General features: G+C 41.5%; 1 protein-coding gene across 2 annotated transcripts; it reads right to left on the bottom strand.

The window, feature by feature from the left end:
• Positions 1 to 6605: 6605 nt before the first annotated feature.
• wsb1 (WD repeat and SOCS box containing 1) lies at positions 6606 to 23893 on the bottom strand. Of its 2 annotated transcripts, XM_069184123.1 has the most exons (10): positions 23479 to 23893; positions 21396 to 21564; positions 19664 to 19693; positions 18565 to 18836; positions 15848 to 15979; positions 14708 to 14808; positions 11398 to 11570; positions 10726 to 10839; positions 9630 to 9737; positions 6606 to 9261 (listed from the first exon to the last, which is right to left on the bottom strand). In XM_069184123.1, the coding sequence occupies exons 1-10, from the start codon at positions 23516 to 23518 to the stop codon at positions 9099 to 9101; spliced, it is 1302 nt and encodes a 433-aa protein (XP_069040224.1). In that variant the 5' UTR covers positions 23519 to 23893; the 3' UTR covers positions 6606 to 9098. The 2 variants fall into 2 exon arrangements, with proteins under 2 accessions (XP_069040224.1, XP_006641108.1); XM_006641045.3 differs by lacking the exon at positions 19664 to 19693 and having other exon boundaries at positions 23479 to 23892.
• Positions 23894 to 24979: the final 1086 nt, after the last annotated feature.

Raw genomic sequence — 24979 nt, 5'->3', positions numbered from 1 at the left:
CAGAGCAAGGGGTGACCAAGTGCCGTCTCCACAGGGGAGGATGGGGTGGAGGAGGGAAGCACAAACGCCAAGGAGAAGGGGCTTGTGACAGAGATGTTTTTAATGTAGGAAGTGGCGTCAGGAATGATTGTGAGTTGGGGCAGCTGAGAAGAGACCTTGCCTGCTGTCACCCTCCTCCCAGACTTTCACAGTAAGTTCCACGGCTAGTCTGGAGGGAGAAGGAATGGCACAGCAAGGCGCAGTGCAGCTCAGGAGCACAATTAAGGGGACAAAGACAGGCGGCAGACTGGATCGCTCTTGTGTGAGCATCCCCTAGGAAGGAGGCTAGAGAGTGGGCTCCATTGGGGGAAGAGGAAAGGAGGGCTCCATCAGCCTGGCAGCAGCTACCCAGTGCCCACTACGCCCACAGCCGAGCTGTCTGCAGCCGGGCCGCCCCAGTACCCCCCTCGCTGCATCTTCCTCAGTCCCTTCCCTCCCTTTCCTGCCGCTCGGGGCTCAGTCACCGTCCGGAATTCTGACTCAGAACCCCTGGGAACGGGCATCCTTCCCGGGACAGGGGGTATTTTGGAATTCGCCCATCTGCGCGGGCTTTTATGAACGTTGTTGTGAGCGCTCGTCGCAACACTGAACCCGGGAGCAGTCGGGGCCGCGGAGAAAGAGTAGCAGGAGGAGGTCACCAGGTATCCGTTTCCAGGCAGATCAGCTCTACTCCGAATTTCTCTTGGGTTTTGTTAGCCATCCCGCGAACGCAAAGGGATTGTGGGAAGACCCATTAAAAGACTTCCTGGTCCTTGCGTGCGTCTTGTTGGCTTTGGGATGTCCAGACAAATTTGTCACCTTTTTGTATTATTTGAGCAAGCACATTCTCAAATTTTCTTAATTTCCTATGGGAACAAAGGCTTAAACTTGTGGCCGGTTATTACATGCCGGTTTCACACCTGTCTTGAAAAGCCTTATACCCCCCCGAGAGTCTTCTCACAACCCATCCCCCCCTGGTTAACGCTAACCTCGGGATAAGCACACACTAAATTGGTGGTGGTGGAGGGGATCCCCATTACCTGTAAAGCGCTTTGAGTGTAGTGTCCAGAAAAGCGCTATATAAGTGTAAGCAATTATTCTTATTATTACAGACGCTATAGTAGTGCCGTCTGGACTGGAGCAGGATGCCAGTGGCGGAACACACTCCTGTCTGGAGTGAAACAGGGCGAATCCAGGAACGTACTAACGCATTAGAGACTGGGCATTGCATATTTGCATATGTCCAGCCAAAGCTGGACAAATTCGTATGTTGAAGCTTCTCAAGCAATATACCAGGACGCAACAATTGAATTGGGAACCCTGATGATAGGTGCTTTTCGTTTTTATATAAATCTCACGCATACTCCCACAAGTATGAAAAAACTGGCCTGCGCTTCTTCCCCATAATCCCCGTTTAATTAGATTTTATCGCCCCCTACTGCTGATGCTGTGTATAACACCGCCTGTTTCTCTTAGAAAATGACGGTACCGAGCTTGATGATGTAGTCAGCACTAGCTGCCCCTAACATTTTCATTTTGCCCTTTGAAAATACTTCTTGTACGCCCTTTACAGTGCGCTGCGTTTCACCACGATGTGAGGCAACTCTCCGTGTCACTTGTTTTGATGAGTTCGTGGAACTGGGCTCTCTAAACGTGGCTGACTTGAAAATGTTTGCACCGGACATCAATGTTCAGGGCGCATTCCGCTCCGGTCCACTGCCTCACACCCGGATAAGGGCGCCGAACCCCAAAGCACCGAGCCAATGTGCACGCCAGCCCCGAGGAACAGGAAGTGAGTCACGGCCGGTGAATCAGGACACGTGTGCGCTGAGAAACAGGACGCGGGGACAAAGGCAGGAAATGTGCTGGTGGAGTCTGGTATTCCGGGCATGGTAACACTCGACTCCAATTCCAATCTCTCCCTCTTCCCACCCAGGCGGCAGTGATATCACAACCTCTGGGGCAATAGTTTTACCTGGCCGGGGATGGAAAAGCTCTGTGTGGCTCATTTTTGTGTTGGCTGTGAGATCACTCGCTATCAGTTTAATCCCAAGGGGATGCCTCTCTGTACTCCTCTTCTCCGGGAATAGTAATTCATGATTGCTGTTAGAATGAGGATTTTCCTGACACCTGTGGTGGAAAACTAAAGACACGGGGTGTCAGATAGGAGAAAGGTTCCGTGGGGGAGGCAGAGGGTATCTTTGAGTCGGGTGATTTGAGATAAAAGGAAGACAAGTTCAGCTTTCTGCACTCCAGAAAAGCCAGCCCACTTAATTGCTCTTGGAAACGTCACTATCATCAGCAATATAGTTGTACAACGGAGACACCTAGTGGTGAAAGACGAAATGCATCATAATCTTTTGTTTTACTTCATCCTGGTTGGATCCCGTCACATTTGCTTTCCTTGCTTGGAATAACAATTTCTACATATCTCCACTGGTCTGGTGGTTCCTCATCTCCTGGCCACCTGTTGCGGTGACTAAGCATCCTTTTTTCTTTTTTTTCTAATGGTAAGAGATGAAATGCATGAAATGTGCTTCTGGTTGCCGACCTTCTGGTTGCCCAGGGAGAAGTGGCCTAGAATAAGGAGTTTAGATATTGTTCTAAAATCAATTAGATGAGCATAAAATACTAGCATGCTGTCCCAGGGAGGTTTGTGTTTCTAGACAAAACAGGAGCCATAAGGATTTCCTGTCTGATCTGCAATGTCCCATGTTAATGTTATTTGGAATTTCAGTAGGAAGAAGTTCTGAATTTCTGAATTTCATTACTCTGAAACATGTTCCAATATGTTCCTCTTCCTTACTGTTACAGGCAGCCTGAAATTGTTTCCTTTAATTTCTATCTTAGGTTAATTTACTTTAAGCACAAAATCCACAGGTAAAGAGAGGTGGTGTGTAAGAGCACCAGTGCCGTCTGATAGCAGTATCTACTGTTGTACTGTAAGGTAAATAGCGGGTTTGATGAGAGATTAAGCCATATTGACACTGGAAGGAATAAATGTTAGTCAAATAGACTGTCCTTTTGCAGAATGAATGACCTCACCTTGTTTGCATCCTCTCGTGTTCCTGTAGAAGTATGTAGACGTAGACATACAGTATTCGATGGAGTCTTTGAATTACTTTGTTTGCTGTAGCTGCTCTAGAGTTCCCGAGGTTGTATAATCTGTGGTGGATTATAGAGACAACTTTATGCCACCTCATTATAGCCCTGTTCACAATAAGTATATTCATTCAGGATCCGCCAACATCTCCGTTTGTAGCCCTGACCTTTTTAATTTAAGCCCCCGACACCAAACCCAACTCCAGCCCTAACCTGCAGAGAACAAACACAAGTGCCTTTCTGTCATACAGTTGGGTTCATTTCAGTTCATAGATTGACAAAATGTGGATTACAAGTACATTTATGGCATCATGTAACTGTTATTTACTTCTCTGTTGAAGACGCATAGTAACGTATAACATTTAGGCCCCCACAATACAAAAAATGATTTTGCTGTTCTGTAATAATCTGGGGAAGAGTCAGCAGGTAACTTCATGGGCTCAAAGGAATGTCCTACTCTGACAGGTTAAAAGATTCTACATCCTTTAAGTCTTGACCAGAGTCAGCCCAGTGTAATAAGCGACAGAGAAACCAGACCGCCAAACCAGAATGGAAATTACATGGAAGCTCTTCCAAAAAAAGATGCCCCAATTTTACACAAAGACTTGTAGGAGTGTGCAACAAGCTACCCAGTCATGTTGTTATTGAAGGTGCGACCCTGGATTCTTCCGGGAAATGGCTGGGAGAGATTCCTGCATTAGCTACCAAAAAGAAAATGAGACGGATGAGCAGAATGACCACTTCTTGTATGTAAACAAATTCTTATGTCATCATATAAAGTTAAATGATGTTGCAGTGCTTTGGGTATCGTGCCTGTACTATTGTGTTGCCCTTCCCTGGAATGAGAGGACTCAGTCTTCTAATCTGTAAATTCCACGGATCATTTTTTCCCCTTGATCTTTGGACATTAGCCTGAAGTCTGGAATGGAGGTTTTAAGTTATATGGTCCCAGAACATTCTGCACATGATATGATGTGCAGATGATATTATCCAAAAGTCTGGGTGCAAGATTTTCTACTCGCCCACAGCGAAAGCAGCTGAAGCTGATGTGCAACTCGCCTGTATCAATTACACGATCGGCTCCGAGCGACGCCATGCGGGAGGCGTGTGCGGACTCCAGCGCTGCCAGGCTGTGTGCTTGGCCCCAGGAGTGGAACTAAATGGACACCGCTGACCTCGACAGGAGTACTTGTGTGTTTGGTTTTCCAGCCCTCAGATTCTCCAGTATTCTCATTTTTTGCACTCCCCCTGGTGAGATGCCTTTTCTTCCTTAAGCAGCCTAAACTTCTGTAACCTAATGGTGTTGTTTGAGGAGCCGAGAGCTCGATTAAGTTAGCCTTACATTTCCCACATTTTGGTAAGTGTTCATGATGTCCTGGGCATCCCAGCTGGTGCTTTCCTTCTCCGTATATTTTACTTCTTTTTTTTTTAAAGATCTACCCGTGGATATAAATTGTTCTTTGCAGGGCTGGGCTTGTTAATTTAAGACCTGGCTTGTACAGTATGTGAAAACATACCACAGGCTGTGTGCTTTCGCAGGCAAAAAGGCTGCTTGATAGTTCCATTAAAATGTGTCTGCTGAACTACTTTTTTCTAAAAAGCATCAGGATTAATATTTTTTTCTTTAAGGTGACTTCTTGAAGCCCCAATCATGTCATTTGCATACTCAAAGCAATCTGTATGAAAATATTTACTACTACAACAACACCTAATAAGCTTACTTTATGGCTAAATTATTTTTTGAAACAAAGTGGACTTTGCTTTCTTAAGCATTACATTGTTGCAGTAAAAGTGTTGTGCTCCGAGTTACAAATGATGTGTGGGCTTGTGTATTTAGTTTCAGGCCTCACAAGAACCACCGTCTCAAACTGGGCTTGGGTCATATAAAAATTTCACATTAATATCTAATCTCATCAGTAGTATTTTGGTATTCCTAGATCCAATTTGCAGTTTAATACCATCTCTGCAGTCCCTTTTTAGTCCACAATTTTAATCAAAAATGGAAAATATTTTACAACAAAGACTGGACAAAATAGTTTAACTTTTGAGCTCATGAAGAATAAATAACACTGGAGGAATTTGAGTGAACACTGGAAACCACTTAATGGTTTAGATATTTGGAAGCAGGGTAGTTCTAGGGTATTTTCAAGAGTTCCATGATAGGAAGATTTCCTTTTCAGCAAGAATTACATATGCAGATTTATTTTTTTTGCATATATGCAGTAATATACTTGATCTTTTGTGGCTTGAATTTGGGATTAATAAGAATAAGATCTCCATACTGGACTCCTACCAAAGTTTTAAATACAGATCAACCTGGACCTCATACTCCATTAATTTATGCATTTAAAACAACCATAATCCCTTTTACTCAATGTAATAAGATTCTTATCCCTAACCCTAGCTCAGAACTGATAGCTCAAAAATGGTTGAAATCTTTTCAAAATTGAACAACTGCTTTACATTTCAGTCAAGAAATTGACAACTCTGCTGGAAAATACCCAGAAAAGATTGTAACCATCTTTCAGAGATCTCCTGCGCTCAGTCACCTGGATTTGACACTTTGACGCCTGGAACAAAAGTAGGGAACAAAAATGCACCCTTTCAAAATAAAAACTGAGCAGTCACAAGTATTGCAGAATATTTTTAAAAGGTGAAAACTGATTTTATTTACATTACTTATAAAAATAGCATTAACATTGCCAAAAATATACATAAACAGTACAGAGAATCCTTGTGCAACAGCAAAAGCATCAAAGCATCAGTGAACACATGGACTACTTCCATTACTTTTTAAAAGAATGAATGAAGTGAAGGTTAAAATGTTCTAAAGGTTCTCCCATTTCTAGAGTATAACAAGCACATCAACTTACAGTTGAGCTCGATTTTCCCACCCTACAGGAAAATCCATTTCAAGAAGAAAGCTGAAAGAATCATTTTGAGTTTGGGCAGTTTCATTTATCACCTCAAAACCAGCAACTTTATGACTGGCTGCTTGAAATACAGTGGGTTTTGCCTTCTATTCCAAGTATTATTGCAATAGAACTGTAATATACTTGTTCTTCAATGTGAATGCAAATCAGAGAGCAGTTACTGTTTAGGTACGTGCCCCTGCCAGCCCAACCCAAGAGAGGATGGGTTCATCTGGTGCTAGCTGTGCTTCCCAGTAGTTGGAAATAGTGGAGAAAAACAAGCAGGGGAAAAAACAGGAGAAATTAATAACCCCAGAACCTTTAACCTTTATCCAGTTTCATGTCAAAACATAAGCCCCAACAGCCAAGAACCAAGTCATAAACCTACAATGGTGCAGTAGATCATAAAATAGAAAAAAATAAGAAAAAAGAACCCTTCTTGCCTCCACATTAGTGCACAAGGCTGACAGACTTTTCAGAGATCAACACCATGCTACAGTGGTATTACAAAAAATGATACACTCCAATATTACAGGTCTAGTGTAAAAAGAAATGGAAAGCACACATACAATGTCAGGTTTAACAAAACTTTATTTTCTTTTTTCCGTAGATAGCAAAAAAAACAGGAAAACGTACATTCATCTTCACATCTGTAAGTGCACATATAATGACAAACATCTTTCTTTTAAATCTTTGGCTGTTGACCACACCATTATACTATTCCCAGAAGAATGTCTTACAATGATAAGACCAACATCCCTTGATTGAAATGTTGCAAGAGTTATATTGTTTTTACCGATAAGGTCTGAAAGACCCATAAACATTGAATGAAGCACTTTTTTCCCCCAATCAATCATTTTCGCACATACAGATTTAGAATTAGTAAATGAACATACAAAGAACTTCAAGCTTAAATGTCAATGGAAAAAGAAAAAAGACTGACTGCCACTTATAGGATTTCTTAAAATATTAAGCATCTTTGGCATCAGCAATGACCTTGAGAATTTATTGCCAACACTATTTGAACTGTGTTTTCTACAGTTCTGCATTTAACACTCCAGCTACTTCAGAATAAAAAAGAATGCTAAAACTACCAGAACAACTTCCTAAACAAACTATCATTTCCTCCCTAGTGTTCACATGGGCAAATCACAGACAAACTGCCACCCCATATAGCATATGAATTAGATGGTCAGTTGGGTCCCCGTCTGTTTTCAGATCATCAGACATCTCTTTTACACTTTGACCTTCAAACAAACTTAATACTATACAGCCTGAAAGTCTTTAATTATCTTGCCTTTCCCCACAAACAAAAGATTCCATTGTTTTGAGATCATATATAGTCCCTTCATAAATCATAAAACAAAGACCAACAGCAACATCCCAAGCAATACAAGATCTGCACACAAACATCTGCAGAAATACTGATCAGTAAAATACTTTTGGCATGTACAACTTTTTTGTTCTAGGAAGAAACATTGATGTACTTTGTGCTCTAGTTTGAAGAACTGAACTGCATGCATGAAGAGTGAAGTAATTTTGGATACATGTGTCTAAGCACATACTGTAACCGTGGGTCATTTATAAACCTAAATCTTACTTCTCTAGAAGTAGTTTAAGTTACATTATATTGATGTTCTGAGGTCTTCACCCTCTTAACTGCATAACCTAATACCTCACAGATCATCTCAAGCTACTGGAGGTTTAATGCTGCAGACATGGTAGTGATTTTGGCAGTTCAACAAGACTCTCCCTCCTTCTGGCTCAGAAAACATTTCATATTTGCAGCATTAAGGTGATTAGAAACACTGCATGGTTAAAGTACACCAATTTTTTTTCTAAGTATCTAGAAAAGATTAGTATGTGGAATTTGTTACTGCACCGAAAGGATTCATGACTAACACTGAAGAAATAAAGTGGAAAGAGTTAACTGCAAGACAAGACATTGTTAGCTTCTAGGGGGGGTAAACCTGTACTTGTCTGTATTGATGAAATTGTTGAGTAAAATGTTTACACATCATAAAACTGATCGTCCCACTAAAGAAAATTGATATTTATATATATACATAATACAGTTATTTATACAGACTAACATGGATCAGAAATGCAGTAGGAAAGGGAAAAAAAATCCTAAGGCTATATATAAAAAAAAAATCAAAGCCTTTTGGCTTCATATTTACACATATACATACACTATTTTACACATTTCTACAGTTGCAAATACACATCTGACAAAGGTCAGCCCATGAGATGGTGTTTCATAGTAAATTCACAGAAATAATGTTTCTAACCTTTTCAAAGCCACAGTTCGGATTTCACGTTTGTGTAAGAGCTTGGGCAGCGAGTGTTAAGAGTAAAGAGTAATCTCAGAGGCACAATACAAAGGCACAGCCCTGTCCCTGAAAGACCGTTAAGCTCCTGCAACTGTTCTCGGGAGCATTCTTCATACAGTCAAAGACGTCAACATTTTCACTGACCACAATCTTGACCTCACCCCAGAACTCCCTCTAACAACAAACACCTTACATATATTTCCCCACAGATCCAGCTTCTCACACTTGCATCAACATGCACAGTTCACCCACTGAGTTAACAACAATGGTGTCAAGTAAAGTGCATCTCTATGGACAGTGTAAGACAGCTAAGGGCATTCAAGTTTAATCGTTCACGTGAAGCATAGTGAGACCACACAATTAACCAGATTTCTCCCTCACTGTGAAATGTGTTTTGGATGAAGATTTCTTTTTGCCTTCCGCAGAAAAAGTACCGAAAAGGTTTCAGACTACTATGAAAGACAGCATGAACGTGAACAACCTCAAAGAGAAGACTGTACTGTGTAAGGCTGGCTGATCACTATTGCCCCTCTCTTGCAGCTGTCAAGCACCAGGCGCTTGAAATCCTCTGACTTCATGAAGCGTGCAAGTGCGAAAAATAAAACTTAAAAATAAATACAAAAAAAAGTAGCAACATCATAAAAACAGTATGGTGTTTCTGATGAGAGGAGTTTCCCTTTTATCAAAAGAAAAAAGGAAATTCATTGGTTGAATAGCGTGCAATCGTGCTTGTTTAATTAGCTTTGTAAGACAGGTAGTCCACCATTGGTGGTGGGATGGGCAGCATCCGCACTTTGTCGGTGGGCATCACTCTGCGCAGAGCCATGCGGCAGAGGTGCTGGAGGCTGGCGATGGTCTGTGGACATGCCCAGAAGTGAACGCTACCGTTACGGGTTCTGCAGGACAGGACACAGGGCCAAACAGTGTCAGATGAGGAATTAACCTTTATTGCCCCTAAGGGAATGTGTCTTGCACATCAGGAGCATGTAGCATATGGCAATAATACAATACAGCAATAACACAATCCCATTTAGCAACTTCGCTCACTCAGAACTCAATCTAGTATCGTAAGATTAGTCTATAGCTCAATTTCAACTTGTCAGGAGCATTTTGCTATACAGATCTGAATAGGAAGATATCATAACATACTGATATAGAAGTTACAATCTGTAGAAAAGGTCAAAAGCTCATCTTCAGGTCTAATTCCTTCCTCAACTATAAGTATCTTTGAGCATTTCTCAGGGAGAAACAAATTAAGACTTACCCAGCTGCTAAAATACTCCCTCCAGTGGAGAAGGCACTGCACAGTCCATTTGTCAGTGGGGCAATGGCCTGAGGAGACTTCTCTTCGATGCTCCAGAACCGAATCAACCTTGAAAGATTAAGCCCCACATAAACTCACAGGAAAACATTACAACGAGCTCTTTATGCCCACAAGAACTTTAGAAATGTAATGGGCGTTTAAGAGGCATTTTCAGATGTAAGTGCTAAACCTCATAAGGAATTCTGAATGTTAATTAGGACATCATCTTCTTCATGGATACTCAGATTTGTAATTGTTGTTGACTTCATTAGCTATTATGTATGAAATTTTTTTTTTCAAATTAATGCATGGAAAATTCTCTTAAAGCTACAAAATCCATTTTATGTAAACTCAAATGTCGTAACTTGGCCATTTTTGCTGAGAACAACTGATTCTTCATGCATGGTATGTGACTGTTCCATCTAAACACATTCTTGCTCTAGTATGAAAGCAGAGCTCAGCTGAGTGAAGCCAAACCTGACTCTTTATGGCCATCATGTGAATAGCATGTGACTCCTCCCCACAGAGGCATATCCAGCAGAAGAGGAACAGCAAGTTACTAAACCAGCTCTCCTTAGCTAATCCTGCCACATGCCTTTTACTTGGACATTTAATGAAAAAACGTCTGGCTTAAACCTTCCTTTCTCTTGGGATTTCAAGAGTCTATTACAAAATACTGCAATTTTTAAGATTTGGCACATGACTTATTAGGATGTGATTAGCAATGAAGCAAAGTTTAATGCTTATTAGTTGGCAGTTTACTATTAAAGAAGTTCCAAAAGATTTTGCCAAATTAAAGCACTCAAAATAGAGAGCATATTGTATAGCTAGGATTAAATAATTTTAAATAAAGCCAGATCCTATAGTCTGATTTCATACAACTGGAATTGTGTACAGATACAGAATAGTAAAGATCTCTGAATGTTTCTAAGAATTCAAAAAAACAAACGTTTCGGATCAATCCATCCTAACTTGAAACGCTGGCCTGTAATACAATGAAAAAGTGAAATGTACAGTCCCATTTGAAAAATGATCAGGAGACTCCAACAATCCTTACTTGTCATCAGTGACGCTGGCAATGTGAAGCCCGTCATGACAGAAGGCCACTGATCTCACCCACCGGTCATTTGCCCCTCCTGCGAATATTGGTGAGGGAGGAGGAAACAAGTGTCTGTGGGGAGAGAAACCAACAGGTTAGGTCCACATAGAACCCCATCAGAGTTGAGCATAAACACAGCAGAGGTAAAAAGGTGATATACTGTTCCTGTAAGCCAGTGTTACTCCCAGACAACTCCCTTCTGCCCGAGATGGATGAATAAGTAATCAATCACTTGTGTAAATCATCATCATATGTTTTAGGCAAGCCACAAACGCAGTGTTTTATGTACTGGAGAAATGACAGTTCTCCTTCACCTTCCAGAAATGCTAAAAAGAAACATTAAGCCCCTCCTTGCCTCACATTTTTCATTCGCATCCCTCCCTTCCCAGCTACCCCTTGATCAGCTCCTTATTCCGCACAGGGGTCAGGAGGACTTGAGGACAGCCTATGGCTGGGATGAGTTTGCCACTGCCACGTAGGTTTTAGACAAAGAGTTTTTTGCTTAACGTCTATAAACATTCAGAAGCTTGCCTGACTGTGTGTTATTCCCTGTGAAAATGGGAATGTAGCAGGGAATATATGATGGCACTGAGCTTCTACAGTGCAGAACAGAAGCATGACAGCACTGACCCGAACTCCCGGAGCACACTCCCAGTGTGCGGGTCCCAGACAATGACACGAGTATCGTACGAGGCAGTTGCCAGTAAGGCTCCATCAGGTGAGAACTCGCAGGACACCACATCATTATGATGGCCCTCCAGCTTCCGGATCAGCGTGTACTTATCCATGTTCCACAGGAACACCTGGAAGGAAGAACAGCTGTGTTATAGCACACTGTCCACCGCACAGCAGAGAATGTAACGTTTTAAATATAATTCTTTTAAAATAATCATTAAGATTACAAATTCAAATCTCAAATTACAAATCAGGCATTCTGAATTAAAAATATGCTCAGTGTCATTTTTATATATTTAAAGAAATATGTACAGTACATGCTAAATAAGCAGCAGAGCTATATTTAAACAAATGCATAGGGCTTTCTCTTAACAGGTTTGGTCAAACTTAACACCCACAAAAGGTGGCTTTTCCATTGGCATTTCTGTCTTTTATAATTGCATTTTGTCAAAATAATTAATGCTATGATAGATACAACAAGTGAAGGATCACAAAAAGAACTACAATCCTTCCAAGATTAACTACAGAAAGTTGAGAAAAAAAAATATACAAACAAGTAGTAACTTAAGGTAACATATTGTTACTCCACTGGTTTCCCCTTTCAGTGTTTTAGTTCACTTGTGATTACAATAGGCTCGCACCGCCAGTGGAAGCCTACGAAGAGAAACATACTGCAAGAGAAAAGAAGATTTGATGGCCAAAAGGTAGACGCCCTTGGCAAACAATTGCAACATGCAACAAACTGCACAGTTTCACCATTCAGAAACACTGGTTTCTGATGCTTGTTGGCTCAGGTGCAATGCTTTAGTGAAAACATGAGAATAACAGCTCAGACCGGCCACATTTAAATTGCCTCTTCATTTTTAAACTGAAAAATATTGCTTCTGATTTGTAAATTTAGTTTACAATATATTATGAATAGTCAGGATGCCCACTTCAGGAATATTCTTTTGAAAGTGACCCTGCAGTACTGGATGTATTTCAGGCAAAGAAAGAAAAATTGTAGAAATGAATAGTTTGGGGATTTTTTTTAGATTCAGCGGTGTTCCAAGATTTTTTATCAATTAATGTCTACCCAATACTGACTAATCTGGTATCCAATCAAGATATAAAGTCACATGTATCATGACAAAAATTCTTCAATACTAGACGTTCATAGTAAATACCACTACATTGCACTTGAGCAAAAGCTTTGAATGTCTAAATTGACATTTACTTAATACTATACATTATACTACTGCGTCTGCCGCAGCACAATAACTTAAAACATAAGTCTGACTTTTCATTCTTTGAACTTGGCATTAAATCATACTAATAAAGCAATGAAACAAAAGGGCTCAAAACACTTGGAGGACTGTCAGCATTTCAGCCCACTCTTCCCCAGCAGAAGGAATCACTGTTTCAGACACCCTCTCTAAAACCTGAACTGTAACCCAAACTGAGCACCGATGAAACATAAATCATTTTAAAAATGCCAACAAAACAGAGATCTGAAGCCAGGAAATGCTTAAGTAGCATTAAATGTTGATCTCCTTTTCTTTAGTAAATCTAGTAATGAGAAATAAAACATTACTTTATAACATTAAAGATGGGCTGTGGCCATTTTTGAAAAAAGCACTAAAAGCTTTTACAATGGAGGACCAATATGGCACTACTCTTGTAGTGCCTTTTTATACATACAGCACAACAGTAACCAAATATTAAGTTAAAACAAAACATAAAACCTGACATTACACAAGTCACAGGCCTTGAAAGAGGTCAATTATAACAATTGGGAATCATCTGCCTTTGCATCATGTTTGCAGCCCAAACAGTGTCCTTATTAGGTTCTGCCAGATAACTGGGACAAAGGCAGACAGAAATGCAAGCAGTCTGCCAGTGCACAAAGAACCCTTTCACTCCTGAATTATACCGAGAACTGCCTATTCCTTGAGTAAATACCTCAATTCCAAAACTGCCACTGAGAAGACTGTGAGACAACTGACTGCTGAACAACACTTAACGCACTGGCTCAGACTTGGGTGCCTCACTAAGCATCAGCGCTAATGGACAGGATATGAAGAGTAGGTTTGTTTCTACAGTTACTGTCAAAAAGGAGTACATTTCTATGCATTTCAAAGGAATCAAGATTCCAGGTGTACCACCCAGATGGCACTTCGAATTTCCCTATAGAACTACAAATAAGCGTCTACCCAGATACAACGATGGCTCAGATTATACACTGCCCTGTTCTCCTCCTGCGCCTGCTATTTCAGGTCTCAGAAAACGGTGCGAAATTGAAGCGAACGGTTAAAGACGTTGCCGTGGTGGGGGGGTGGGTGTTGGGGGATGGGGGGTTTAATAAACAATTATAAAACAGCAGAGGAGGTGGACATGTATCGGCACCTACGTACAGTAAACCTTGCTGTCAGGAGCAAGGCTACCTCCCGGCACGGGCACAGAGCGTCCCACGCGCGATGGCAGCCATGCCACTCCCTCAGCACCGGCTACTCAATGTGAGCGCGGCGCTCCTTTCAAAACCTCAATCACACCACACTGTGCTGCCACCACCTGGGACAGGGAAAGCAAGACACTTATGGAGAAACAACCTAAAAAAAAAAACCTCGGGCTAAAAAAAAAAAATCAAGTTCATTGCCTTCTGTTTAAAGTAAATATGCATGACAATTTCTGGTTGAGAGGCTGGTCGGTTACACTGTCTCCCTTCCTTGCAGCCATTGTTTCACACATGCGAAAGACTGGTCTTATACAGGAAAGCCTACGGGCCGTCCCGCATGGTCTAACGTATACTGGTGCATTCAACTGGCTGCAAAAAAAAAAAGGCTTGGCATCGCAGTGTTTCTAATTTTCTCAGTTTATCAAAAATAAAAGACTGTGCGCATCTTATCAAGGCCTGCAAATAAAAGCTTTAAAACTGCCATTCTGAAAAGCAGATTATGATCCAGCTCACCCTCACAAACGTAAGTTTCGAGGATGCATATTAAATAAATAGCCTTATAATTCACTAAATACAAGGGGTACTGGAGTCATTGCACAGCTGTGATACAATATCATTACTACTGTTGGCATGCACATTCTATTTACAAAGCCATTTCAAATAAAAAAATACATCAAGCAGAATAGAGAACACACATCATGACACCGAGCAAAGTTGTGTATATTTCAGTTTTCATTGGTAAATTATTCTGCAGAATTAAGCACAAGCAGCCCATTCCAGACCATCACAGCTCAGTCAGGAGGGGAGAGGAGAGGGAACTTCAGGACGTACCGCTTTACCTGCCCCCACCGAGCACAGAACCGAGGAGTCGGGGGAGAACGCGCAGCAGTACACCCAGTTCTGATGGCCCCTCAGGACTTTCACCATGTTTCCTGCAAGACAAGGCACAGCCTCATGACGGCCAGCTCGTAACTGCGATCTCACCCATCTTTTCTTTCCTTCCACCTCTACTTTGAAGCAGTTATTTCATTTTCAAAACTGGGGAAAAACGGCAAGGATCCAAACTCAAATGAAGAGCAAAAAGAATTGCTTATTTTAAGAAGTGGATAATCCCTTCTAGAGACGTCAGACTCATTTTGCCTTATGTGGTAGTTATACTTCTTGGAGCCCCACTACTTTCGATGGGGAGTCAGCACAGCCTGCAGTCTGGCAACACACTGACTTTTCAGCAGGGCAAACTGATATACGAGTATGCAACTGATTAACAGACTTGTCCTTGAAATGGATCCTTATGGGGAGGGCAGGTCTAGTTTTGCTCAGAACTGCTATTGGCAAACAACTATTAAGAAAAAATAGAAATAGGTTATCACCCTGCCCTTGGCAAACAGAGCTCCTTATTAAAGCCACAGGAAATTTACATTGCTGGAAATGGTTTGACTTGGCAGGCGTTTCAGTTTAAACCTGGATCACAAACTTTGAAAAGGAGCTGTATACGAAACCCTGTACGAGTTCATGCATTTAAATGGCACTTCTCTGCAGCCACAAGAGAGAAAATATTCGAAAGGTTACTGGTGGGGGGCAGGAGGAGGGAACAGAGCTCACAGCCAAAAACAATGTTATCACCCAGAGGGGATGCACCTAACAGTGAAGGCAAAATAACACATATGGGGAGACAGTGTAACAACATTTGGCAAGCATCTTCCAAACAGGAGTTGGCAGAGAGGATCCTGACACCACAGGAGTCTACTGTGCAAACATACAGAGCACAAGGCATCTTTAAACAATTCTAGATCTCAGCAACAAGGAAAGCTCTGATCGTTCACACTACATTTTAACTTGTGCAGAAACAAAGCAGTACAGAAAGACACGGAGATAAAAGCACTTTAAAAAAAAAAGGACAAGTAAAAAAATTCCTTTTCCAGAATGTAAAAACATTTTTAACGCCTTGTAAGACAAGACTCTGGCACTCACCATCGTCCTTCAGGTCCCAGACTCGCAGAGTTTTGTCTTTGGAGGCAGACACTAACATAAGGCTTCCATCCGGAGCAAAGGTCAGGTCGCGCACAAGTTCTGTGTGGTCCATCAAGTTTAGCAACAGCTTACCTGCACACAAAAAAAAACAAAATCACTGCTTGAATATCCAATGCACTTTTGTCTTTCAAGTTAATTCACTTTATGCTTTTGATTGCTCCATTTTTATTAAATGAAAAGAGGGGGGGGGAAGCATAAATAAAAGCAAGCTTACATATTGCATTACTTCAAAGGTTTTCTTGCTAGTTTCAAAATCGCATAAGTTATACTTCCGTAAAATCACTAGGTCCAAATTCATTACTACAAACTTACATTTCTGTATCCGTGAAACAGAATCTAAATAAACCTACTTGCAATTTTTAAATTAAGACAAAAAGTGAGCTTGCCAACATGCAAGTCAAAACAAACCATCAGGAAACACAAAAGGTGGTTTGTCTCGACGTCGAGGCAGAGTGATCCGAGTTGACACATTAATCCTTCTCAGCAAAAGATTTGTAGCTGCACCTCACTATAATAGCATTTAAAGACCTACTTTGGGATCAGATTACCAAAATGCTTTTTAAAGCATTACAAACACTTGCCTAGCAGTTATGAAAATGTACACGTCTTTTAAATGAAATGAGGATCTAACCTTACTAATTTTCTAAAAATAAACTCATTTGTCTTGCCCTGAGAAGTCCACAAATCAAAGAAAAACACCTCCTGCAGAAAATGTCAGCAATTACACTGCTTTAATACCGCAGATCTAGGCAGTACAGTACAAGGAGCTATGCTCAATTTATTACATAGAGTGCAATTAAGATAAAATACCTACAAGGTCTTTCTACACCATCACCCCTGTTACCCTCAGCACCCACAAAACATCCAATACTACACATCCACGTTAATTACCTGATTAATGTGAATACTAAAAAAAGCATGTTAAGTATTTCACAAAACACCAATTCAAAAAACATTAAATAAAATTGTCAGTTTCTGCTTCGAACTGGATTGCATTAGCGAATGTAATGTAATGAACTACATTATCAGCCAATCACAGCTGTGATATGGGACCCGCCCCTGTAAGCACAATTACTGTACTCCACAGCTGGCGAGTAATCACAGGGACAGAACCCTGCCAGCGTGGCAATCTAGCCAGCATTCACCTCCGCCACAGCCAGATGTGCAAACCGGGATTTCTGCAGCTTAAAAAACGGGTCATGTGTTTGTTAACTCCCCATAACCCCAAATGAGGAAAAAGAAAATCCTTTGATCTCTACTGTTGCCGCACACTACGGTAAATGGCAAAGAGGTAGGTTGTGACAAGTGTATTTAAACAAAACCTCCGAAGCTCAGTAAGGTATTTTAATATCAGAGGTGCATTTCAACACACCATCGCAAACACGTCTCATCTTCCAACTTCCCAAATTAAAAGGCTGGGAGGTGACACAGGTTTATCTAATTTAAATGTAATTTCACAGTCGAAAGCATTTCCTCCAAAAAGACCCTGGAAATCTTTCTGTACGCGTGCCTGTTGTCAGGAAGGGTTGGGAAACTGGTGCAGTATTTCACAGCTCAGTGCGGCCTCACGTACGCAGTGGGAGATCTGGGTAAGCATTAACAGTGCTGACAGGACAGTACAGATCCCTGCACAAATACACATTCAGGTGTGTCTGGTAAACGCACTGTCCCGCACGTCAGCTCCTTACATCATCAGTGCTACTGCAGAAAAACAGGAAGGCAGCCACAGGAACGAAAGGAACGCTTAAAGGGGCCAGTTTCCCTACCTGCATAATAACTCAGTCTTTGTATATCATACTGTCGGTGAACTGCTTTTTATTCCAGAAGGATGACTAAAAAAAAGCTCATAATATTATTCTAGAAATAACACATTCAAAACCATAATAACAGATGGTAAGGATTTCCTAAACAGATCAGAAGATCCTACTCTAATCAGTGTTTCATAAAAAATATGCTCAATTATGCTTTTAAATACGCTCAATGGCAGAAAACAAGAGCCATATTATTTGGTGAATGCATTTTTAAAGATACTAGCTTAAGATAAAGAATGTGTTTATTTATGGTTTTGGAAAAAATGTATGAGTTTTTGCTTATGTATTTAGATGTTTTTTTAAAAGAAAAAGCAGATTTAAGTAATCAATTTTCTTCCTCCTCAGGATCTCCTAAATGAAAGCAATCTGCTCCCTGCAGTCACTTACAACAGGAGCTTTAAAATGTTTAATTGACGGAGAAGACTGGGCAGCAGTAAGGAGCAGTGGTCAGGGTTCTGAACTCATAACTGGGAGGTTCGAGCAAAATACTTCACTCAAATTATTCCAGTGAAGTACTCATCTACACAAATGGATGTAGAGAGTATTTTACAAGACGTAACACACATTGCTTTGGAAAAAAGTGTCTGCCAAATTAGCATCTCCAGCAGCTCAAAAAAAATCTTTTGATGACTGACCAATTTAGAATGATTTGCCACGTCTTTTCTCAGTACAGGATAAAACGCCATTATTTATCATTGGGAAGATGTAATCTTTTGTCCGAGTATACAAATTGGCTTAAATGTTTTACCTTCATTGAATTAAATTTTGTGAACAGCCTTTAAACGCAGATCTTGGACAGGGCAGTTCCTACTAAACAATTACAGCCAACCTGTGCGCTTTTCTTACCAGTGTACACGTCCCAGATCTTGATGCGCCCGTTGTTGAGGCCGGTGGCCAGCAGGAGCTGGTCCTGGCCGAATCTGAAGCGGTGCCACTCGATGTTGACGCAGCGGCTCTGCTTCTCGGGAACGGAGGAGCCGAACGCCAGCCCCCACACGATGTCGCCGCAGTCGATGGTGTGCTCCCGCGGCACGTTCTTCTGCAGCTGCCCATCGCTGTTCTGCCTCGACAGCCGCCGGGACCCTGCCGCGCTGGAGAGATCAGTGCTGCCCACGGAGCTGCGGACGGAAAAGAAAGCAAGGTTATAAACGTCCTACTCCACAGCAGCTCAGCTTTGCACCCCCACCTCCCACAAAAACTAATTTTCATTATTTGATTAAGACCGTAGACGATCTTCCTCCCCAAATCATATGATTATTAAAGCAAATAAAACTGTATAGTTTATAGCTCTGCTAAGTGCCCTGAAACTTTAGAATGTCAGAAATCTTTCCTGTGCCCTTGCACTAAAACAAATTTGTTGTTGCGGTTAGCTTCTCCATTCAGTACAAAGATGCATGCCATTTGAGATCCAAGTCTTGTTCAAAACACAGCTCTGCGGAACCTGAGGCATTTGAATCAATAACCCAGTTTAAATCCAAACCTTCTTTGCCGTGTCCGAAGGCAGATTACATGGTGAAATATTAATATTCTGCTGTAGGACTGGCCCCAGTGATTGCTCAAAAAACAGCCGACTGGAATGTTTGACCATACACTGTGACTCACTCCGTTTGGCAAACGCAGAAGCCACAAACTAAAATGCTTAAAATCGCTGGAAAGGGGGCGTTCCGTCCTCAATTTGTTCAAATGCAATCTGAGCCACCAAACAAATCAAGTTCTAGAAGTTTCACATAAGCCAATTGTGCAAGAAGAGCAGGCTCTACATAAGGACACAGAAAAGGCACAAGACCCTCAGCACTGTTTTCACTTTCACACTGGTTCCTTTATTTGATGAGAGCCAAAAAAAACAATGAACTTGTGACTCTTTACAAAAATGTAAACATCTGGAATCAATTCCAACAAGTAGCACCCAGTTGAGAAGTTTTTCTTTTTGAACGTAGGTTCATACCTTTGTTCTGGGATTTGAAGAAACTGCTTTCTGTACAAGAAACAAAAGGATAATCTGTGGCACAGTTGCTTCAGCAGCTGAGTTAACCAAATAAAGAGCATAACAGATAACAGTACTGCAGACGAAAATGTACTTACAACTTACTCATGTGATAAGCTTCTGAATAAATATTTTACCAAAGGATACAGATCAAGATTGTTACACAAACTCTAAACACCAAACTAGCTAACCCTATAGAGATACACAAGGAACTATTTTAATCAGCCTACGGATTTTAGCTTACACAAAACGACCATTAGTGCTGCTAAGAAGTTCAAGGATCATTTTAAAACTAAATAAGACAGCTCTCCTACTTTCATTTAGAAACCAGACAAGTTTCTTTGTTGCCAAACAAAACTGCAGAGCCACAGCCCTTTGTTAAACATTCACAAAATGTTGCAAGGTGATAGCACAACCAATCTAGACTGGAGAAGGATCATTGTTTTACAACTGCTTCTATCTGAATTTTAAAAAATAAATCACCACGACCGGCAATAAAACAAGTCAGTTATTGGACAAATAAATGAGAGGACTAGTGAAAAGCCCACATCAAACAAACTCATGGGTGGAAGCTAACACTGCAGTTTAAAAGTCTCCAAGCGAATGAAGCTACTCAACATGAGTTGTAGGTAGAACATCTACTCTTACTCGCTAGAAAACATATTGATCTGCTGAAACCTGTCCGGAGAAAAACAACCAAGTGCATTCTGGGCATTTAAGGAACGTCCTACACTGACAGGCAAAAGGAACTGAAACCTTTTAGCCGGCAGCAGAAAAGGCTGATCAAGCACTCCAAAGCCTCAAAGGCATCGACAAAGTTGACGCAGTGCACTTTTTCACAAACTTTGAAACATGAACCAGAGGTTAAGTAAAAACTACATGGGAGTGCATTCAAAATAGTACATTTTTCCCTTGCAAAACAATTACATTTTCAAACTTAAAAATTGTCATTTTGGAATTTGCTGCATATCCTAACACCATTTATTTTCCAAATAAAATATATGTATCATTCAACTTAACTTTGGAATTCTACCTACTTCAACCTGTGTCTTCAGAATCTTTATTTAAAAAATAAGGCTATTTCTCATCTCGGAACGAATGAAATTGCTTCAGAACGACATTGCTGACATAAAAAGGAAAATAATGCATGCTGTATTCAAAAGACTACGTCTTTGGTTGGAAGGTTAGAATCTCCCAAACTTGCTCGATAAAGTGACTTTGGTGCCTAATGAAAAGCTGCATTCACAGCTGAACTAGGGGCACTAGGCAACTTGATCTGTTCAGCCTTTTGTAACAGCACAGTAAGGCCAGACCCAACAGAACAAGCCAACTCCAGGCAACTGGGACAGTACATAAAAGAGCTGAACACTGGACAAATACACTGCCAGCTGCCAAATGAATGCCCACTTGGCTCGACAGCAGACAACTGCACGCGCCTTTATTATTTCACTGAACTGCAACATTCCCTGGTTCAGCCAGTTTACAGTGCAGATGGCCGGCGATGCAGTCCTACTAGCGGCTTGGCCTTCTGATGTTACCACAATAAGAAGTTTATCCTTCAGCATTCTTAAGTAGTACGTTCACACTTCAGTCAAGTGTACAACAAAGGGTTTGTGACCCTAGTCAGAAGCCGGAGACTCCTAGTCGTGGTTTGGTCTGTGTGGATTGCTGGCATGCGTAGCATCACACTTACAAGTTGCTCAGGCATGATGTCCACGGTACAAGCCTCACGACGCGATGCCCTTGAGACCAAGCGAAGTAGGAACCATCTGGAGCAAAAGCCACAGTCCAGGTCTCCCGCCCGGACTTCTGATCGAAAGGAGCAACCGGCACTAGAAGTTCCCCAATGAACTGAGCCTTGGCTGCGGGCAAAGACGGAGAGATCAGAGCTGTGGGATCGATGCCACGAGAACACCGTGCACGATCACGAGAGGCGCTGGCCACGGGCGAGGTCAGACGCAAAGGGCACGTCCAGCTTCAACAAGTGAAGAGTGAACAAACCATTCGGAGGCTAAAACATTAAATGCAAACAGGTGAGCATTTAAGGACCCCAACCCCCCCCCCCCCCACACACAGGTAAGTAAGACTTGTCACCCAGCTTAATGAACCAGGACCTGCGCTTAGCTTTGGAGAGCTGCTGTGGCTCTGCCAATGCAAGAGGGAGAGCAAGAACATTCACAGGCTGGAGAATTGCAACAGCAGCCTTATGGCTAAACCTATTAACTAGTGAAATCTGTTAACGTGTCCACAAAGCATAGCCGGACCTTGCACAGCCCTGCAGGTTTACAGGTTTCATAGCAGGGGAAGGAGATTAACAAGTGACTTTTCCAGGAATTTCAGCACTGAAGCAGAAGTACACGCTAGGTACTTTAGTCACGTGTTAAGGTGGGTTTTCAGGGCTCCTTATTGTCTAACCCATTGGTTTCGCCAGATCTGTTTTCTGACTTGGGTTGGGAAAAAAAGGTATTTTCTTAAATAAATGATAACTCTAGAAATAGAACTGCAGTATTTCACGTGAATTATTTTTTTTACATTAACTTACGTCTAAACAAATTAATGAGCTTTAAACTTTTTGGCCATTTAATAAAGTATGAACAGAACAGGAGCAGGACATCAGTTCTAATTCCTGCAGTTGTCAGGCCATTTCTTTCACAATTACAGCACTGCTGAACCCCGTTTTAAAATAGTTGATATTTTCTACCGCAAACTTAATCCAAAACCCAAAGGACATCAATACAAAGTATGTTTTTGTTCTATCATTTTAATAAATGGTAAGAAAATAGAAGAAATAGACTTATTTCCCTTGGTTATTTGTACTGCTTAGTCTTTCGCGTGCTTACACGTAATGATCCTCAATGTTACGCCCTTAACCAAGCTGAACTGCACACGGAAAAACCGCTTTCATGTCGCCTCCAGCTCCAAACTGGCGAAATAATCGTTTGACAAATAACTAGACATAGATCATAAAGAACCCGGTGTCGTTTTATTTTTAACCAGGGGCGAAAACCAGAAGGATTTCGGAACACTGCAGCCACCAGACGACGGCCTCTCGTCGGTCCATTTCATTCACGATGGCGTAGGCCCTCGGGGTACAGCAAAGGGGGGGGTAGGGTATTAATATTTGCTGCGGACTTATAACGAAAGGCGAGGAGGTGTAGCGGAGCCTCCGTGTTTAGCCCCATGAGTCACGCTGGCGCAAAGCGATAATCGATTGAGCGTCCTCGGGGGGGGTTGAGGGGGGGGGTCGAGAGGGGGGTTCTAGGGGAGGGCTGGGCAGGGCCCCGGGTGGGCTCCAGACTGTGTACATGAGAAACCCAGCATCCCTCATGGCTGGTCGCCCCAGCCCCAGCCCCACCGGGGGTCCACAGAGCACCAGGGACACGACTGTCGACAGGGCTTTCACACACAGAAACACTGAGAAACACCGGGCCGGGAAAGACGAGTTACTACAATATAATCCTCCCCCATCCCTGCACAATTAAAACCATAAAGTGAGATCGTATATTTCAGGAACGGGACGTAATTACAAAAGACTGTAAAAAAAGGCTCTTCGCTTTCAGATCTAATTTGTTCGGGGAGCATAAGACAGAAATAATAAACGAAATGTCGCACGTCTAGTGTGTTTTAAAGGTATATACCGTGGCTACCTCTGAATTGGAAACTTTTGGCGGCTCAGTTCAGAAATCAAGACGATTCTCAGCTGTACCCCCTCCCTTTCAACCCCAAACCCCACAGATACACTGACATTACAGTAAACATGAAGAAGTATAACTTACCTATTTCATTTTCGTTTACAAAATCTGGGAAGCTTGCCATCTAAAAAAGAACTAGTTTCTTAAAAAAATAAAGCGGCGTAACAAATACAAAAATATATATAAATATAAACCTCTCGTATGTAAAATGTAAATGCACGATAGGAGGAAGTAAACTTCCTGGGTTTTTTTTTCTGACGACGTCTGGTCTAGCGAGATATACAGACTAGTCTTAAATTTAAATTTTTTTAATCTACCTCTAAAAAAAGGCAATTTTTTTCTTCGAAAGAGATATGACCACAAAAAACTACGTTCACCAAAGGAATTACAGCATTCGCACTAAAAAAAATAAACCTTTTTTTTAAAGAATTTGTAAAATTTACTCCCAACACACGACAGCGAACCGCTAGCTACTGCTACGCTATGCTACACTGAGGTATAATGGCCGTTGGCAAAGGCCAAGAATAGGCGGTTAATCCGAACACGTCATTGCAGTCACCATGGAGACAGCGCAGACAGGCCCCTCATTCGCGGAGAGAGAAGTTGGTGGGCGGGGCGAAAGGCTCCTGTGTCACATGACTCAGTGACCTGTCCCGCAATCCTGTCGGTGGGTCTTTTCTATTAATATATGAACGGGACCTATCGCATTTTTTTTAGGTTTATTTATTGGACAGGGATATCTGTATCACGCACATCTTAAGACATAACCAAAAAAGTACCAGACATAAACATATAAAAAAAAACAGAAACATATATTATTGTAAATGGAAAACAGATATTAAAATTGTAAAGTGCACAAAAATAGTCATGTTAAATTAATCAATTTCTCAGAAGTTGGAAAAGTCCATTTTCAATAGAATCTCTTTGTGTAAATGTTTTTTTTCTTATTCAGTTACATCAGTTTTTGTGACTGACTATTATATATTTTTATGTTACCCGACACAGTGAATGGTGTGTTTTTGTAAACCCTACAGCTGAAATAAATCAGGTTGAGCTTTTTTAAACTATTAAAACAATGCAAAACTATGACTGTAAAATATTAACAGCGTAAAACACTCCGTGCTGAACAGAAACCACTCCAGAGGATGAATACAGGAAAATACAATAACCAAGAAACATGAAAAAGTTTTTTAAAAAGCCTAAAGTAGCATTGAGACACAAAACGTGCAACAATAAAGGCGTAGATGTATCAAAATCTACTTTTTAAAATGGTACAGAAACGTTCCTATTCGTCGTGACCAACACTTTTTTTGTTCTATGTAAAATATGGAGTCGCCACAGTTACACCGGAGCAGCCAGTTGTGTGTTTGCACGTCCAGACTCGCAGTTCAGTCCACCTCTCTACCTCACACGTGGGTGGTTGGGGAGGGGGGGGGGAGGAGGGGTAGGAGAATGAGGAAGTGTAGACGGACTCCTCCGGCCCTCGACCACCTTCGAACCAATCGCCTTTCAATACGTCACAGCGGGCACCGCCCCGTGTGGGAGAGCCGCAGCCGATTGGAGGAAAGGGGCGTCCCTCACAACA

The sequence above is a fragment of the Lepisosteus oculatus genome, chromosome 26, assembly GCF_040954835.1.
Source record: "Lepisosteus oculatus isolate fLepOcu1 chromosome 26, fLepOcu1.hap2, whole genome shotgun sequence".
In the NCBI taxonomy this organism is placed as follows: Eukaryota; Metazoa; Chordata; class Actinopteri; order Semionotiformes; family Lepisosteidae; genus Lepisosteus; species Lepisosteus oculatus.
Note: the sequence above shows the minus strand (reverse complement) of the source record. Positions and strands in the feature narration are given on the sequence as shown.

Coding starts and splice junctions, on each gene's coding strand:
- wsb1 (XM_069184123.1), bottom strand. CDS start 23,518: ATGGCAAGCTTCCCAGATTTTGTAAACGAAAATGAAATAG. Junction 19,694..21,395: donor ACATCATGCCTGAGCAACTT/GTAAGTGTGATG, acceptor TTTCTTGTACAG/AAAGCAGTTTCTTCAAATCC. Junction 9,738..10,725: donor GCCAGCGTCACTGATGACAA/GTAAGGATTGTT, acceptor TAATCTTTCAAG/GTTGATTCGGTTCTGGAGCA.